At 45.0% G+C, this 19582-nt stretch overlaps 1 protein-coding gene and 1 long non-coding RNA gene across 2 annotated transcripts in view; one reads left to right on the forward strand and one right to left on the reverse strand.

The window, feature by feature from the left end:
• Positions 1 to 6050, reverse strand: part of LOC120921047 (extracellular matrix protein 1-like) — a 54747-nt gene extending 48697 nt beyond the window's left edge. The window contains exon 1 of the mRNA XM_040333661.1: positions 5951 to 6050. Within this exon, the coding sequence (XP_040189595.1) occupies positions 5951 to 6005 (55 nt within the window). The 5' untranslated portion in view covers positions 6006 to 6050. The remainder of the gene's footprint in view (positions 1 to 5950) is intronic.
• The window catches only part of LOC120921049, a 209468-nt gene that overhangs the window by 111368 nt on the left and 78518 nt on the right, over positions 1 to 19582 (forward strand). The window lies entirely within an intron of this gene.

A 19582-nucleotide genomic window follows, 5' to 3' on the forward strand; every position in this document is an offset into this window, starting at 1 on the left:
GGGTTATGTGTCCAACATAAGGGTATGAGCAGTCCCTTGAAGCATTAATATATTCCTTTTGGTAGATTTTTTTTCCAGCACACCCAACTTTTGTAATTCGCGAATATCACTAGAACAATCTCTAGGCTATGGGGTTCTTGATCTTCCTTGTTATTCCAATTTTGATGACCATGGTCTTTGATAGGGTTGTGTGTCTTCCTTTTGAAGGATTTTTGAATAATAAATTATTTTTGGTAGACATTTCATTTACATGGGCCTGGGACTGGCATGTGGATTGTAATGGCACACGTGCTTAGTCAACTTGTACACACATACTGGAGCTAATTTAGTCCGGAGCCAATTAACCTACCAGCATGTCTTTGGAATGTGGGAGGAAACCGGAGTACACAAGAACAGGCAGAACATGCAAACTCCACACAGGAGTAGCAAAACTTAAACCGCAAAAAGTTTCAAGCATATAATAATCAAATTGGGGTCGTCAGACACAATGCCAGCTGAAGATCAGAAACCCACACCAACCAAAAATGTCCCCTCCACCCCATGCCCCCCAACTTTGTGAACTGGTCAATACAAACACCTTTAGCACCAAAAGACAAAACATAACTTTACCACTTTCCAGTTCTTCCATCATTTCAAGACTGAGATAAGATAGTTGAAAAGAGAACTTGGCTGCTTTTATTTTATAGCATGGCTTGATAAATTATCATTCAATAAAAAAATGTAACAGTTGTGATAAAAAAAATAGTAGTATAGTGTATGTATATGTGTATACACACACATACATACTTGCATACATATTCCGGGGTGGACTGACCTTTTGGGCACTCGGGCACTGCCCGAGGGCCCCATGCCACTAGGGGGCCCCATCAGGGTTGCCAGCCTCAGTAAAAGCAGGGACAATATGTAAAAATCTAAGTTTTTTTTAAAAATCCCAAGATTTCAGCTGTCCTGCCTCTCCAGTACTTTTTCAGTGTGTGTAATACTGTATGTGTGTATACTGTGTGGCCCCATAATCTATTGCCTGGGGGCCCCATGATCTCCTTTTGCCCAGGGCCCCTATAATCTCCTATTGCCCGGGGGCCCCACGAGTTGTCAGTCCGCCCCTGTGTGCGTATGTATGTATGTATGTATATATATAAATATATAAATATATATATATATATATTCGAGTATAAGCCAAGTTTTTCAGCACTGTGTTGAAAATGCCCCCCTAGGTTTATACTCGAATCAACATTTTGCCCCTGATCTCCCGGACTTTGGGGACTGGTCAAACTTGGCACACATGTAGTCCCACTCTTTCTCTACAAGTGTGCAAAGTTTTTTGTCCGGGGAGCATCGATTTTTCAAACCCGGGCACCCCTTCCATAGACTCCCATGTTAAACGGTTACTTCTCCTGTGATTTTGAGGACCCGGTAACGGCCGGTTGTAAGGTCCCCTGGACCCGGATCTTGGCACACATGTAGCCCTATTTCTCCTCTACAAGTGTGCAAAGTTTACTGTCTAGGGGATCTACGGCTTGGGGGGGGCACCGATTTTTCAAACCCGGGCACCCCTTCCAAAGACTCCCATGTTAAACATCAGTCTAGTCATGGACACAGTGAGGCATGCACATGGACAAAGTGAGGCATGCAGACGGACACCCTAGGCTTATACTCAAGTTTTCCCCGTTTTTTGTGGTAAAATTAGGTGCCTTGGCTTATTTTCGGGTCGGCTTATACTTAAGTATATACGGTATACCCATTCATACATACACACACACACACACACGTGTGTATAAAAATCTCCAGCTGGGTTAGACGCATGCGAGTCAAAACAGTCCCAAGGGAGTGCTAGCATCAAGACACATACATAGCAATTTGGGTCCAAAAAGGTTCAGCTGTCACTAATGCAACTTCAGTACACGGAGATCTGGTTGGTATGGGATTTCCCCCATTGTGGACCGGCATTCCTGGATTTTGGTCTGTAGCTCACCTCCAGCTGTGCCAGTTTGCCCCATTATATGCCAAGACTCAAAAGTATGCGGTTTAGCAAGTAAGAATTTAGCATTCTGCATTGTAGGGTAGGGACTGGCCAGGCAGGGATCACTTTGACACAGTTGGCACATCTTGAACATGTATTACAATATAGGCAAACTAGGAATCTCGGTTATTTCAAGCAAAAGGTTTGCTTTGAGCATGTAAGGGTTAACGTGCGGTCACACCTCTTTAGTATCTCATGCGTTGTACACATGGAAGCCATTTGGGAATTGAGCACAGACATATGTGTCGCTACTGCATAGTGCATACCTCCCAACTGTCCCTGATTTCGAGGGACTGCCCCTGATTTGGAGCAATGTCCCTCTGTCCCTCATTCTTGTCATTTGTCCCTCATTTTGGACCCGATCGCCGCTGGAGTCCCGCGATCGGTCCCCGGAGCTGAAGAACGGGGAGAGGAGTGTGTAAACACAGCTTCCCCGTTCTTCACTGTGGCGCCATCATCGATCGTGTGTTCCCTTATATAGGGAATCACAATCAATGACGTCACACCTACAGCCACACCCCCCTACAGTTAGAAACACAGATGAGGTCACACATAACCCCATCAGCGCCCCCTTGTGGTTAACTCCCAAACGGCAACTGTCATTTTCACAATAAACAATGCATTTGAAATGCATTTTTTGCTGTGAAAATGACAATGGTCCCGAAAATGTGTCAAAATTGTCCGAAGTGTCCGCCATAATGACGCTGTCACAAAAAAAAATTGCTGACCGCTGCCATTAGTAGTAAAAAAAAAAAAAAAAATTATAAAAATGCAATAAAACTATCCCCTATTTTGTAAACACTATACATTTTGCGCAAACCAACCGATAAACGCTTATTGCGATTTTTTTTTTTTACCAAAAATAGGTAGAAGAATACGTATCGGCCTAAACTGAGGAAAAATAATTTTTTATATATATTTTTGGGGGATTTTTATTATAGCAAAAAGTAAAAAATATTGAAATTTATAGCGCAAAAAATAAAAACCGCAGAGATGATCAAATACCACCAAAAGAAAGCTCTATTTGTGGGAAAAAAAAGGACGCCAATTTTGTTTGGGAGCCACAGACTTTTTTTAAAATAATTTTTATAATATATACAGTGTGTGCGTTTACGGTGTGCATGTGTTTTTTGTTCTTTTCATTTTATATTAGTGTGTGTGTGTGTGTGTGTGTGTGTGTGTGTGTGTGTGTGTGTGTGTGTGTGTGTGTGTGTGTGTGTGTGTGTGTGTGTGTGTGTGTGTGTATATATATATATATATATATATATATATATATATATATATATATATATATATATATATATAATATATATAAAAATATTATTCAAAGGATAAGGTGGCACTCATAAGGCTTGAAAAGTGAACACAGAATTTTGAACTTTTAGTTTGACATTTGGAAATAACAAGCTTTCTCAGGAAATGTTGAACCATCCTTGTGTGTACCATTCAAACCCCAGGATTGCCCCTTTATTTTTATGAATGTACTTCAAGCATTGCTGAGCACCCAGGTGCATTATCGCTCACATAAGTGTGCAGTAGCAACATGTGTGTGTGTTTACATTTTTTTTTTTTTAGAATAATATTAATGTAAAAAGTGTGTTTTGTGTATGGATAGATTAAAATATGTCTATTTATAAATATAAAAAATATATAATAATAAATATATATTTTTTATATACAGTGCATAATAATTTGTTTTTAAGTCTGTGTATAGGTAGATATAATCATCATGCGACACTTTTATATAATAATAATAATAATAATAATAAATACACAGACTTTTTTCAATGTATATCTATGTATGTGATAAGATATTGTTTGTGTAGTGGTTAGTATAGGAACCAGGTTGATCAGTGTAGGAATCGGGTAGGTCAGTGTAGTGGTCAGTGTAGGAATCGGGTAGGTCAGTGTAGTGATCAGTGTAGGAATCGGGTAGGTCAGTGTAGTGATCAGTGTAGGAATCGGGTAGGTCAGTGTAGTGGTCAGTGTAGGAATCGGGTAGGTCAGTGTAGTGATCAGTGTAGGAATCGGGTAGGTCAGTGTAGTGATCAGTGTAGGAATCGGGTAGGTCAGTGTAGGAATCGGGTAGGTCAGTGTAGTGATCAGTGTAGGAATCGGGTAGGTCAGTGTAGTGATCAGTGTAGGAATCGGGTAGGTCAGTGTAGTGATCAGTGTAGGAATCGGGTAGGTCAGTGTAGTGATCAGTGTAGGAATCAGGTAGGTCAGTGTAGGAATCAGTGTAGGAATCAGGTAGGTCAGTGTAGTGATCAGTGTAGGAATCGGGTAGGTCAGTGTAGGAATCGGGTAGGTCAGTGTAGTGGTCAGTGTAGGAATCGGGTAGGTCAGTGTAGTGGTCAGTGTAGCAATCGGGTAGGTCAGTGTAGTGATCAGTGTAGGAATCGGGTAGGTCAGTGTAGTGATCAGTGTAGGAATCGGGTAGGTCAGTGTAGTGATCAGTGTAGGAATCGGGTAGGTCAGTGTAGTGATCAGTGTAGGAATCGGGTCGGTCAGTGTAGTGATCAGTGTAGGAATCGGGTAGGTCAGTGTAGTGATCAGTGTAGGAATCGGGTAGGTCAGTGTAGTGGTCAGTGTAGGAATCGGGTAGGTCAGTGTAGTGATCAGTGTAGGAATCGGGTAGGTCAGTGTAGTGATCAGTGTAGGAATCGGGTAGGTCAGTGTAGTGATCAGTGTAGGAATCAGGTAGGTCAGTGTAGGAATCGGGTAGGTCAGTGTAGTGATCAGTGTAGGAATCGGGTAGGTCAGTGTAGTGATCAGTGTAGGAATCGGGTAGGTCAGTGTAGTGATCAGTGTAGGAATCAGGTAGGTCAGTGTAGGAATCAGGTAGGTCAGTGTAGGAATCAGTGTAGGAATCAGGTAGGTCAGTGTAGTGATCAGTGTAGGAATCGGGTAGGTCAGTGTAGGAATCGGGTAGGTCAGTGTAGTGGTCAGTGTAGGAATCGGGTAGGTCAGTGTAGTGATCAGTGTAGGAATCGGGTAGGTCAGTGTAGTGATCAGTGTAGGAATCGAGTAGGTCAGTGTAGTGATCAGTGTAGGAATCGGGTAGGTCAGTGTAGTGATCAGTGTAGGAATCGGGTAGGTCAGTGTAGTGATCAGTGTAGGAATCGGGTAGGTCAGTGTAGTGATCAGTGTAGGAATCGGGTAGGTCAGTGTAGGAATCGGGTAGGTCAGTGTAGTGGTCAGTGTAGGAATCGGGTAGGTCAGTGTAGTGATCAGTGTAGGAATCGGGTAGGTCAGTGTAGTGATCAGTGTAGGAATCGGGTAGGTCAGTGTAGTGATCAGTGTAGGAATCGGATAGGTCAGTGTAGGAATCGGGTAGGTCAGTGTAGTGATCAGTGTAGGAATCGGGTAGGTCAGTGTAGTGGTCAGTGTAGGAATCAGGTAGGTCAATGTAGTGGTCAGTGTAGGAATCGGGTAGGTCAGTGTAGGAATCAGGTAGGTCAGTGTAGTGGTCAGTGTAGGAATCAGGTAGGTCAGTGCAGTGGTCAGTGTAGGAATCGGGTAGGTTAGTGCAGTGGTCAGTGTAGGAATCGGGTAGGTCAGTGTAGGAATCGGGTAGGTCAGTGTAGTGGTCAGTGTAGGAATCGGGTAGGTTAGTGCAGGGATCAAGTTGGTCAGTACTACTAGTGCAAATTTCTTGCCTTGTCCTGGGCACTGACAACCCACGCTACACTACTGGCTGCATATATAATTTGAGGAAAATATTAATATAAAATAGTTTACCATTTGCCAATAAAAATATATATATATATGTCCCCGGATTTCATTTAAAAAATGTGGTCACGTTGATGTATAGTAGAGCAGAGATAAAGAGCACAGAGCAATTTGAATCCCAGAAGTTTTAGGTGTCACCTGTGTGACTTGGTAGCTGGAGACGAGGTTGATAAGGTAAGTACATAGCGGAGGTCTTACCTGCAGAGGCCAGGCACAGGAGAGCGGACAGGATCCACATCACAGGGGAAGTCATGGTTGCAGAGTGAGTGTATCCAGACTCTCCTCCTCTGTATATATAGTACACTCCGATCCTCCCACACAGTGTGACTCACTGACCGCACTCCTCCCCCCTCCTCGTCTCCTCACACACAATGCTCTCAGCGTCTTTATATTGGATGTGAGATGATCGAAACAAGATTGTAACATGCCCAGGATTCCCTTTATCCCACAGAAGGGGAAATCCCACTAATGGTGGCACAAGATTAGCTAGAATCCCAGATCCCATGGAGGGACATGACTCAGCAAATCCCTATTCCAGACACGGGACGGCGATTTATAGGAAGTGTAGAGCGGGGGAAGGGTTATGTTTCCTTCCTAATAATTATGTAGGAGTCCCAAAATTCCGTGGAATCACCGAAGTCTGGAGCTGTCCAGCCAACACTGGCAGACGGAGGCGATCGCTTCTGAACACGTTTCCCACGTAGAGAAGTCATTGCATAAGCCGGCTTAAAGAGGAACTGCAGTCTTCTCACGTCGCTTGTAATAAAAACATCTTTGCCATTCTGAAGCTTCCCTCCAACCACATGTTATTTTATATACACTGCGATTCTGTACTTGCCAAATACGCTGCAGAAATCTCCCTCCGCCGAGTCTGGCTGCAGCCATTTTAAAGTGTTTGTTAACTAAAAAAAAAAAAAAAATATATAGATCCTGGTCCCTTAAAGGGTAACTCCACTTTCGTGGGGGAAAAAAAAGCAAATAAAGAAAAAATAATATAGCGCATATAATTGTGACACTAATCATATTGTAATTGAATGTTATTAACCACTTAAGGACCGCCTTCTGCACATATACGTTGGCAGAATGGCACGGCTGGGCACATGCACTTACCTGTACGTCCTCTTTAAGGGCCAGATTCACAGCAGAGATACTCCGTCGTATCTCTCAGAGTATCTATGCGGCTGATTCATAGAATCAGTTACGCATAGATAGCCCTTAGATCCGACAGGTGTAATTGTTTTACACTGTCGGATCTTAGGATGCAGTACCTCGGCCGCTGTTGGGGGGAGTTCGCGTCGTAATCCAGCGTCGGGTATGCAAATTAGGAGTTACGGCGATCCACGATGGATTTTCGCGTTCGCTACGTCGCTGCTAGTCTAGTTTCCCGTCGCAAAGTTAGTCGTCGTTTGACCTGCCCTAACTTTACTCAGAAAACGTATTGCTGTTTAAAGTATGGCCGTCGTTTCCGCGTCGAAATTAAAAAAATAACGTAGTTTGCGTAACACGTCCGGGAATACGGAAGTACGCTACGCACTTCGCCGTTCGAAAAATGACATCACTTCACGCAAAGCACGGCGGGAATTTCGAAACGGAGCATGCGCAGTAGGTCCGGCGCGGGAGCGCGCCTAATTTAAATGGCACACGCCCATTTGAATTGGCACGCCTTGCGCCAGACGGATTTACGATACACCGCCGCAAGTTTCCAGGTAAGTGCTTTGTGGATCGGGCACTAAAACTGAAAACTTTCGGCGGTGTAACGTAAACGGGTTACGTTACACGGCCGCAAATGTATGTGAATCTGGCCCAAAGTGCCCAGCCGTGGGTCGCGGCCGCAGGACCTGCGGACCCGATCGCCGCTGTAGGCCCACAATCAGTCCACGGAGCTGAAGAACGAGGAGAGGTGTGTGTAAACACAGCTTCCCCGTTCTTCACTGTGGCGCTGTCATTGATCGTCTGTTCCCTAATATAGGGAAACACGATCAATGGCGTCACACCTCCAGCCCCGCCCCCCTAGAGTTAGAAACACAGATGAGGTCACACTTAACCCCTTCAGCACCCCCTAGTGGTTAACTCCCAAACTGCAATTGTCATTTTCACAGTAAACAATGCATTTTTATAGAATTTTTTGCTGTGAAAATGACAATGGTCTCAAAAATGTGTCAAAATGTGTCCGAAGTGTCCGCCATAATGTCGCAGTCACGAAAAAAATCGCTGATCGCCGCCATTAGTAGTAACAAAAAAAATATTAATAAACATGACATAAAAATACCCCCTATTTTGTAAACGCTATAACTTTTGTGCAAACCAATCGATAAACGCTTATTGCGATTTTTTTTACCAAAAATAGGTAGAAGAATACGTATCGGCCTAAACTGAGGAAAAAAACGTTTTTTTATATATTTTTTGGGGATATTTATTATAGCAAAAAGGAAAAAATATTGCATTTTTTACAAAATTGGTAGGCGGTACACTTTAGTGGGGGTGGGTCAGCCACGCCCCCGTGACCTTTAACCTCTGTGAACCCGCCTTCTGCCCTTTAACCTCTGGGGGAGGTCCCTGTTCCAATTCCTGAGTCCTAGGTCTGTGAACTCTTTCCCCCCTTCCTCGCTCCGTACCCCCATCACACTGTCAGCAGGTCTCAGCCAATGATTCAAGTCCAGGACCTGCTCACTGTGTCCAATCACACCCCAGAGCTCTGTGTGGACAATCCACACAGAGCTCTGTACAGAGGGAACGATCTCTCTGTTTCTTATCCCTGCAAAGCTGAGATAAGAAACAAAAAGATTGTCGGTAAAAAGCGGCACACATTACACATTGTTAGGCACACAGTTAACCCTTTGATCGCCCCTAGATGTTAAAGTATAACTAAAGGTGCAATCTTTTTTTGTTTTGGATAGAGTGGAGAGGGATTAGAATACCTGTGTGTCTGTACCACTTACGGACCGCCCGCCCGCCCGCCCGCCGCAGGAATACGTTGGCTGTTTGAAGAGGCAGAGGCGTTGCTAGGGGGGTGCAGGGGGTGCGGTCCGCACCCGGGTGACACCCGCTAGAGGGGTGACACCATCCCGTGCTGGGCATGTCGGCAAAAAAAAAAACGTGACGCACCCACCAGAGGGTGACACCAAGAGCAGGACAGGGGGGGGCGTGAAGAGGAATACGGTTGTTATGGTAGCAGCTAGCTACCCCGGTATCCTCTTTTTTAGCGGGCGGTCCGCTACAAGATAAAAGTGGTCTCTGCGGCGGATACGCTGCAAGATCACTTTTATCGGCGGCAGGAGAGGGGGCCCCCCTACCGCCGCTCTCCGGTGCCCTCTGCCAATTACCGGAGCCGTCGGCAAGGGCAGAGGCGATCAGGTCTTCTCCCTTGCTGTGTATAGAGACAAGTGAGGGGAAGATGGCCCCCACTTCCGCCCATAGACATTATTTAACTTTCTAGAATGACATCATTTTTTTTTATTATTGCATTTTAGGGCCCTTTTACACTGGTGCATTTTTGCCGCGTTTTCGCAGTAAAAATAGCGCTGTTAAAACGCTCCCCATGCCCCTCTCCATTGAAATGAATTAAAAACGCGGTAAAAACGCAGTAAAATCGCAGTGTTTTACTGCGATTTTAACGCTCCGTTTTTACAGCGTTTTTACAGCGTTTTTTAATTCATTTCAATGGAGGGGGCATGGGGAGCGTTTTATGGGCGTTTTAATAGCGCTATTTTTACTGCGAAAAAGGGGCAAAAACGCACCAGTGTGAAAGGGCCATTAGTGTAAATATGAGATGTGAGGTCTTTTTGACGCCAGATCTCATATTGAAGAGGACCTGTCACGCTTTTTTCTATTACAAGGGAGTTTACATTCCTTGTAATGAATAAAAGCGACCCAAATTTTTTTTTTTTTAAAAGTGTCAAAACACATAAAATAAAGTAAAATTAATAAGAATTTTTTTTTAAAAGCCCCCCCACCCTGACGAGCTCACGCACAAGCGAACGCATACGTGAGCAGCACCCGCATATGAAAATGATGTTCAAACCACACATGTGAGGTATCGGCGCGATCGTTGGAGCGAGAGCAATAATTCTCGCCCTAGACCTCCTCTGTAACTCAAAACATCCAACCTGTAGAATTTTTTAATGGAGATTTTTAAGGGTAAAAGTTTGTCGCCATTCCACGAGCGGGCGCAACTTTTGAAGCGTGACATGTTTGGTATCAATTTACTCGGCGTAACATTTTCTTTCACAATATAAAAGAAATTGGGCTAACTTTACTGTTTTCTTATTTTTTTTATTAAAAAAAGTGTATTTTTTCCCCAAAAACGTGTGCTTGTAAAACCGCTGCGCAAATACGGTGTGACAGAAAGTATTGCAACGACCGCTATTTTATTCTCTAGGGTGTTAGAGAATGTTTGGGGGTTCTAAGTAATTTTCTAACAAAAAAAAATATGTTTTTACCTTGTAAACACCAAATCTCAGAAAGAGGCTCGGTCCTGGTTAAGGAGGTCATTGAAAGTCAAAGGAAAAGGAAATCCCAAATTTTGGGTTGTCCCCAGAAAATTTCTAGAGGGGAATCTTCCAATGGGGACACTAGTTCTGGTGACCTGGGGGTCCCCAAGGATTTATAAAAATATAAAGTATTTCCCTCTCACTTCCTGTTTGACGATGGGCCAGGAAGTGAAAGGAAATTTCCACAATGGGACACATGGCAAAAAAAAATAAATAATAATAATCTAAAAGGATACTTACTCTATCCAAAATGAAACAAAAAATGATGCCTATAGTTCTACTTTAACCCCTTCCCCGCCAGCTTCATTAGTACAGTGACAGTGTGTAGTATTCTCACTGATCACTAATAATGTCACAGGTGATGTTAGTGGCAGTTAGTCAGTTCCCACCCAGTGTCAGTTTGTGTCAGATTGCCCGCTGCACTACAACAGTCCCATTATAAGTCACTGATCACCGCCATTAGTAGTGAATAAAAAATAATAAGTTCCAGAAAGTTAGACACTCTTAGCTGGATTCAGGTACAGTTACGACGGCGTATCAGTAGATACGCCGTCGTAACTTCGAATCTGCACCGTCGTATATTTAAGCGTATGCTCAAACTGAGATACGCTTAAATGTTAGTCCCCTACGCCGTCGTATCTTAGCTGTCTATTTACGCTGGCCACTAGGGGCGTGTACGCTGATTTACGACTAGAATATGTAAATCAGCAAGATACGCCTATTCATGAACGTACGCACGCCCGTCGCAGTAAAGATACGCCGTTTACGTAAGGTGTTTTCAGGCGTAAAGATAAACCACCAAAAAGATGGCGCAGCCAATGTTAAGTATGGACGTCGGAACAGCGTCAAATCTTTCACGTTTTACGTCGTTTGCGTAACTCGTCCGTGAATGGGGCTGGGCGTAAGTTACGTCCACGTCGAAAGCATTGACTATTTGCGACGTGATTTTAAGGAAGGGCACTGGGTTACGTTCACGGACGGCGCATGCGCCGTTCGTTCGGCGCGTCATTTACGAGGTCACAATTTATTACCATACAACACGCCCGCTACAGCCTACTTTGAATTACGCGCGATTACGCTGGCCCATTTACACTACGCCGCCGTAACTTAGGACGCAAGTGAATACTGTATACTGTGAATACTGTACTGTACTTACGGCGGCGTAGCGCATATGAGATGCGCTACGCCCGCCTAAAGTTGGCACAGCTACGTGAATCTGGCTATATAACTCACACAAATCAATCAATATACACTTATTGTGATTTTTTTTTTTTTATCAAAGACATGCAACAGAATACATTTTAGCCTATATTTATAAATAAATTAGGTTTTGGTTAAACTGCTTGCCGACTGCCTCACGCACATTTATGTCGGCAGAATGGCACGGGCAGGCAAAGCAATATATATATATATACTCGATGTCCGCCGGTGTCCCGCCATTTGCTTTTGATGGGTGCTGGTGAGATTGCATTTGATGGGCGCTGGTGAGGCTGCTTTGATGGGTGCTGGTGAGGCTGCATTGATGGGTGCTGGTGAGGCTGCATTGATGGGTGCTGGTGAGGCTGCATTGATGGGTGCTGGTGAGGCTGCATTGATGGGCGCTGGTGAGGCTGCATTTGATGGGCGCTGGTGAGGCTGCATTTGATGGGCGCTTTGTTAAAAAGGTGGGCTATACATGGGGGGTGTAGCCAAGGGGGACGGCAAAACTCGGTTTCACTTAGGGTGTCAAAAATGCTTGCACCATCCCTGTGGGTACACTCCTCGATGTTGGCAAAGTACTTCTTTCATAAAGGATGCTTCTTGGATTTGGCTGCTCTCTCTAATCCTCAAACACGGGTTCCTTCATTTTTTGGTGTTAGACATTTCTTAACTTCCCCAGGCAGTCTTCCTGTTTGCATCCTTCAACCCCCTTTGAATCTCTTTGTTCTGTGACGGGACCACAGCGACACCTTTTACCCACTGCCTACAAACTCCAATTTGAAGATGAACTGGCAACTGCCCTTCCAGCCGGTAAGGCCTGGGAAAGGAACCTAGGCAGGCGTCTCTCAGAGGAAGACTGGTCCATTAGTGATCAGAGGATTCCCAAAGGTTATTAAATGCCGTGATCCAGGAGAATGTCTGTCAACCTAGAATGAGATGGTATAGAGCAGCGGTTCTCAACCTCAGTCCTCAAGTACCTCCAACAGGCCATGTTTGCAGGTTTTCCTTTATCTTGCACTGGTGCTTTAAATTAGAGTCAATGGCTTAGTATTTTGGACAGCTAAGAGAAATTACAACATGGCCTGTTGGGGGGGTGGGGGTACTTGAAGACTGAGGTTTAGAATCACTGGTATAGAACACCCACCTTACTACATAAAATCTCCAGAGTGAACGTGCGCATGTGTTGGAGATGTGAAAAGGAAGAGGGTTCTCTGTTTTATATCTGGTGGTTCTGACTCGAAATCCAACCCTTCTGGAATTTCCGACAAGAAAAGTCCGATGTGAGCCTTTGGTCAGAAATTCCGACCGTGTGTATGCTCCATCAGTGGCGGCTGGTGCTCAAAATTTTTGGGGGGGCGCAAACGAAAAAAAGAAAAAATTGCAGCCTCACTGTGCCCATCAAATGCAGCCACTGTGCCATCAATTGTCACCACTGTGCCATGCCATCAAACGCAGCCACTGTGCCATCAATTGTCACCACTGTGCCATGCCATCAAACGCAGCCACTGTGCCCCTCAATTGTCGCCACTGTGCCAATTGTCACCACTGTGCCCTTTAATTGTCGCCACTGTGCCCATTGTTGCCACTGTGCATGTCACTGTGCCATTTAATTGTTGCCACTGTGCCCATTGTCACCACTGTGCCCATTGTCGCCACTGTGCCCTTTGATGCCACTGTGCCCTTTGATGCCACTGTGCCCTTTGATGCCACTGTGCCCATTGATGCCACTGTGCCCTTTGTTGCCGCTGTGCCCTGTAGAATGCACTTACATTACTCCTTCCACGTCCCTCTATGTCTTCTCCCGCCTTGGTGACGCTTCAGCCAATCAGGTTACCGATAACCAGAATCGGGGAACCTGATTGGCTGAGACGGCCGTCAGTCTTATCCAAGGAACGCACCCCCTGTACGTTCCGAGGATAAGACATCCGGGAGCCGCTGGCTCTGATAGGCACTGCCGCACAGCCAACCAGCTGCCGTTATTCAGGTGGCCGGCGCTCAAGTTCCGGCCATCTCTGAATAGACCAGCGACAGCTGGCAACAATAACATACATTCATGCAATGCATAAATGTATGTTATTAGACTCAGTGGCAGGCGAGAGCGCCCTCCTATGGATGAACCACCGTTGTGCTCCATCGGAATTTCCGCCAACAAAAATTTGAGAGCTGGTTCTCAAATTGTCCAATGGAAAAAATTCCAATCGGAAACTCTGATTGTCTGTACATTTCCGACGCACAAAATTCCGACGCATGTTTGGAAACAATTTGTCGCATGCTTGGAAGCATTGAACTTTTCTCGACTCGTCGTGTTGTACGTCACCGCGTTCTTGACGGTCGAAAGGTCAGAGAACTTTTGTGTGACCGTGTGTATGCAAACCAAGCTTGAGCGGAATTCCGTCTGAAAAAACATCCAAGGTTTTTCCGACGGAAAATACGATTGTGTGTACGAGGCATGACACAGTGACGACATGTCCACCCTTCCACTGAAAATCTCAGCTGTGACCTACCTTGACCATACGACAGGCTTTATCACAAATCTCTAGCCATGCACATGATGACCGCAGCTAAGCTGCGGTTAAAATGGCGCACTGGCGATCAAAATGTACCCCTTCCCTAAGTGAGTGTCTTTGGAAAGTTGATAGCATAACTGAGATGGAAGAATTGATCCATACAGTATATCCAAAAACACATTTTCCAAAATTCACAACTACATGGGCATGCTGGACTAATTTCCAGATGACTACTAACTACCACAACCACATCTTTTCTGCTCTTTAAGTACCGTATTTTCCGGCGTATAAGACGACTTTCTGGATGCAAAAAAATGCATCCAAAGTCAGGGGTCGTCTTATACGCCGGGTACGGTCTCAGTACTCACTTTTTTTTCCCCAGCGGTGACAGTGTCCATATGGCGAGCGCGAGCGTGAATGATTTCAAAGCCGCGCCTTCTCTTCAGAGTGTTCTGTGATAGGAGGAACAAAAATCTTCCCAGCAGCGCCTCTGTTTTGTGTTCCTCCTATCACAGATGCCGTCTCATCCTCGGACGAGATGAGAAGGCATCTGTGATAGGCGGAAACAGAACAGAGTCGCTGCTGGGAAGATTTGTGTGCCGCCTATCACAGAACACTCTGAAGTGAAGGCGCGGCTTTGAAATCATTCACGCTCGCGCTCGCCGTATGGAGACTGTCACCGCTGGGGAAAAAAAAAGTGAGTGTAACAAGTTCAGGCATGTTATGGCACAGTGGCAATGTGGGGGCATGTAATGGCACAATGGCAATGTGGGGGCATGTAATGGCACAGTGGCAATGTGGGGGCATGTAATGGCACAGTGGCAATGTGGGGGCATGTAATGGCACAGTGGCAATGTGGGGGCATGTAATGGCACAGTCTGGGCATGTAATGTAATGGCACTGTCTGGGAATGTAATGTAATGGCACAGTCTGGGCATGTAATGTAATGGCACAGTGAGGAATGTAATGGCACAGTGAGGAATGTAATGGCACAGTGAGGAATGTAATGGCACAGTGAGGAATGTAATGGCACAGTGAGGAATGTAATGGCACAGTGAGGAATGTAATGGCACAGTGAGGAATGTAATGGCACAGCGAGGAATGTAATGGCACAGTGAGGAATGTAATGGCACAGCGAGGAATGTAATGGCACAGCGAGGAATGTAATGGCACAGTGAGGAATGTAATGGCACAGTGAGGAATGTAATGTAATGGCACAGTGAGATTTGAAAAAGTTTCTGTCAGCGGTTCTGGCTACCCCTCAGCTTCCAGAAAGACTAGAAGGAAGGGGGTAGTCTTATACAGTGAGTATATCCCAAAATCAACATTTTTCCTGGAAAATTAGGGGGTCGTCTTATACGCCGGAAAAGACGGTAGGTTCCGTAACACCACATGCAAGAGGTGACTATCTGGTTAACCTAGGTGCTCTCTCACATCAGGGTTGGCCGCAAGGGCGTAATTAGAATCTTCAGGACCCTACTGCAAGAAACCATGAAGAGCCCCTTGATCCCTGGCCGGGGCCCTGTATTACAAGTCTGGGGCCCTTTTGTTATGGTCCCTTCTATGTGTTCTGCAGCAGGCCACTTTCTTGCCATCTTATGCTCCTGCGGTGATGGAATGCCAGGGCCTGGTCGCAAGTGCAACTTTGTGACCCTGGTTGTTCCGCCACTGGTGTCAGTAGGTTTTTATTTTTGTTATTTTAACTTATACATTTTTTTTTTACAACTTCATTTTTTATTATTTTTCTAAATTATTTTTGGTAATCATAGGTTTGACTGATGAACTGATAAAAAAAATCCAAGAATCCACCGTCACTGGCATAATAGTTGATTGCTAAGTGCAAACTAGACGATTCCGTCTGTAGGACGGGATACCTTCCCAGTCTTAAACAAAGGGCTATTACCGTGTTTCCCCGAAAGTAAACCCTACCCCGAAAGTAAGCCCTAGCGTGATTATCGGGGCGGGCTGCAATATAAGCCCCACCCCGAAAGTAAGCCCTAGCGTGATTATCGGGGCGGGCTGCAATATAAGCCCCACCCCGCAACCTCTTCTCTCCTCGTCTGCATCTCTCCTCCCGCCTGACGTCTTCAGCCCGTTCCTCCTCAGCGTGCTGACGTCAGCGGGATCTCTTCTCTCGCTCTCTCCTCTGCTGATCCATCCTCTTCTCGCCTAGTCTGCATCCCGTCCCTCTTTACTGTAAGCAGCGGGCCTCCTCTCCTCCCCCCTGACATCTTCAGCCCGTCCCTTCTTACTGCACGGAGCGAGCCGATGACAGGTGACCTCGGCTCTTCTCTCTCCTTCTCTCCTCCCGCCTGACGTCTTCAGCTCGTTCCTCCTCTGCGAGCGGAGCGGGCTGACGTCAGCGGGATCTCTTCTCTCTCACTCTCTCCTCTGCTGATCCGTCCTCTTCTCGCCTCGTCTGCATCCCGTCCCTCTTTACTGTAAGCAGCAGGCCTCCTCTCCTCCCCCCTGACATCTTCAGCCCGTCCCTTCTTACTGCACGGAGCGAGCCGATGACAGGTGACCTCGGCTCTTCTCTCTCCTTCTCTCCTCTTGCCTGACGTTTTCAGCCCGTTCCTCCCCAGCGCGCGGAGCGGGCTGACGTCAGCGGGATCTCTTCTCTCTCACTCTCTCCTCCCGGATGACGAAAGAAGAGCAGGTGAATACCGGTACACCAGGGAGCTGTATACCCTACAGTAAAAGGTATTTTCGATGGTACTGCACCTTATACAGTGCCAAGATGTCTTTCTAAAAATAACGTAATGACTCCTGTCATGACAGTTGGGGGGGGGTGACAGGGGGACACAGAATCTTTGTAAGATTTGTACATTCCGTAAAAAAATAAGCCCTACCCCGAAAGTAAGCCCTAGTGTGTTTTTTGTGGACAAAATTAATATAAGACCCGGTCTTATTTTCGGGGGAAACACGGTGGGAAAGGCAAATAAGGGGAAGGGTCCACCACAGCATTTGATACAAATTAGCTTTATTGATGGAAAAGTACACAAACAATATTGTTTAGGTTCATGCAAGGCAACACTAGGCCCTATTCAGAACAGTGCTGCTCCCTGTACCCAACCATAGTTCTAAAAACATTGTGCAGTAATGAAACATGTTGTCTTAAAAAACACAAAGCGCAGTTACCCCCGCAGCTCCAAACAAACAATCGCCGTTTCCAGGCAGAGGCGGCACCTGATGCTACCAATTATTTTCTGGATGTAATGCTTTCTTTTCAATCTGATGGCCTATTCTATAAATATCATGTATCAATGCGTAGGGATTTGTACAATTATGTCAACAATGGGTTGTATATAGATAGGAGAAAGGTTAGCAAAACATCCTATTTCCTTAGGCGTGGGAACAAGTTGCCAAAATAACCCATCTCAATGTGTCAGTCAGTAAAACAATAAAGCAAAATCCTAGTCATAGTCGCAGGTTATATGTTGCAACATTTCGTATTGATTATACATGAAGAGGTGATAAGTCGCCGCATATCTTGTGAGATTGTAAGGGGGCCCGATTAGTGTGCGGAGCACAGCAATAGCCAGGTTTAAAGGTAAAAGATTTTTTCTCTCTTGCCCTTAGACCCCTTTAACACTGAAGCGTTTTTACAGCGTTTTAGCGTTAAAAATAGCACTATTAAAACACTCATAAAACGCTCTCAATGGACCTTTTCAGACTGAGTCCTGCAAGCAGCATCTTTGGAGCAGCTTTTGGGCGCTGAAAAAAACGCTCCAAAAACTCCCCTCTCCATTGAAATGAATTGAAAGCGCTGTAAAAACGCCCTAAAACAGGTCTTAGCGGTGCTTTACCTGCACATTGGGATTGCAGATGAGGCTTTGCTCGAATAACGCTCGAATAACACTGGAAAAACACTTGAATAACGCTTGAATAACGCTCGAAAAATGCTCCAATAACGCTACAATAACGCTCGAATAACACTCAAAAAATGCTCCAATAATGCTCCAATAACGCACGAAAAACGCTTGAATAACGCTCGAATAACGCTCAAATAACACTCAAAAAATGCTCCAATAACGCACGAATAACGCTGGAAAAACACTTGAATAACGCTCGAATAACGCTCGAAAAATGCTCCAATAACGCTAAAAAAATGCTCCAATAATGCTCCAATAACGCACGAAAAACGCTTGAATAACGCTTGAATAACGCTTGAATAACGCTTGAATAACGCTCGAATAACACTCGAATAACGCTCGAATAACGCTCAAAAAATGCTCAACAAATGCTCCAATAACGCTCGAATAACGCTCGAATAACGCTCGAATAACGCTCGAATAACGCTCAAAAAATGCTCAACAAATGCTCCAATAACGTTCGAATAACGCTTGAATAACGCTCAAATAACACTCAAAAAATGCTCCAATAATGCACGAAAAACGCTCGAATAACACTGGAAAAACACTTGAATAACGCTCGAATAACGCTCGAATAACGCTCAACAAATGCTCCAATAACGCTCGAATAACGCGCAAATAACGCTCAAAAAATGCTCAACAAATGCTCCAATAACGCTCGAATAACGCTCAAAAAATGCTCAACAAATGCTCCAATAACGTTCGAATAACGCGCAAATAACGCTCGAAAAATGCTCCAATGACGCTCGAATAACACTCAAAAAATGCTCCAATAACGCTCGAAAAACGCTTGAATAACGCTCGAAAAATGCTCCAATAACGCTCGAAAAACGCTTGAATAACGCTCGAAAAATGCTCCAATAACCCCCAAAAAATGCTCCAATAACGCTTGAAAAACGCTCGAAAAACGCCCCAGTGTGAAAGGGGCCTTACAGATCGTAGGGGAGACTTCGACACAATGCTCTTAGGAAAATAAAAATCCTTGATTTTCAAGCTCAAGACTCTTCAGCCGAAAGGCTTGAATAATGAATGGAGTTTGAAGATTTTCCTTGAGCCCTAGACTACTTCCAGACCCCTTTCCCTTCCAACTTTACCCATCCCCCATCCCTGTACCCTTACCTTCCCCTCCCCTCTCCCCGGTTCATCTCCTTCCCCCTATACCCAATTGGACAATTTATATAGGGTGGCCTCCCTGAGTGATCAATTATCCAGGGGGCCACCTGGTTAATAATTAATAAAGGAAAACCCGGGTTTGATGTGCGCTGTTATTTTTTCTATGTGAAGAGTTAAAATATATTTCTATTATAGACAAGGAATTGGTTGAAAGAAGAATTATTTTCTTTTTTATGTATTGTCTTAGGAGAATTAAAACACCAATTTTTATTATTTAGAACTGCAGTTTGACATGTCTCCACAAGATGGCAAAAGGTAGTTAATATGGCGTAAGCTTCCGTATATACTCGAGTATAAGCCGAGGCCCTAATTTTACCACAAAAACCTGGGAAAACGTATTGACTCGAGTATAAGCCTAGGGTCAGAATGCAGCAGCTACTGTAATCGGAAAAGAGGGTCAACAATGCCCATTTGCAGCTTCACTGTGTCCATTTGCAACCTTACTGTGCCCATTTGCAACCTTACTGTGCCCATTGCAGCCTTACTGTGCCCATTGCAGCCTTACTGTGCCAATTCTCACTGTGCCCATTGCAGCCTTACTGTGCCCATTGCAGCCTTACTGTGCCCATTCTCACTGTGCCCATT

Source organism: Rana temporaria, chromosome 13 (genome assembly GCF_905171775.1).
Source record: "Rana temporaria chromosome 13, aRanTem1.1, whole genome shotgun sequence".
NCBI classification, from domain to species: Eukaryota; Metazoa; Chordata; class Amphibia; order Anura; family Ranidae; genus Rana; species Rana temporaria.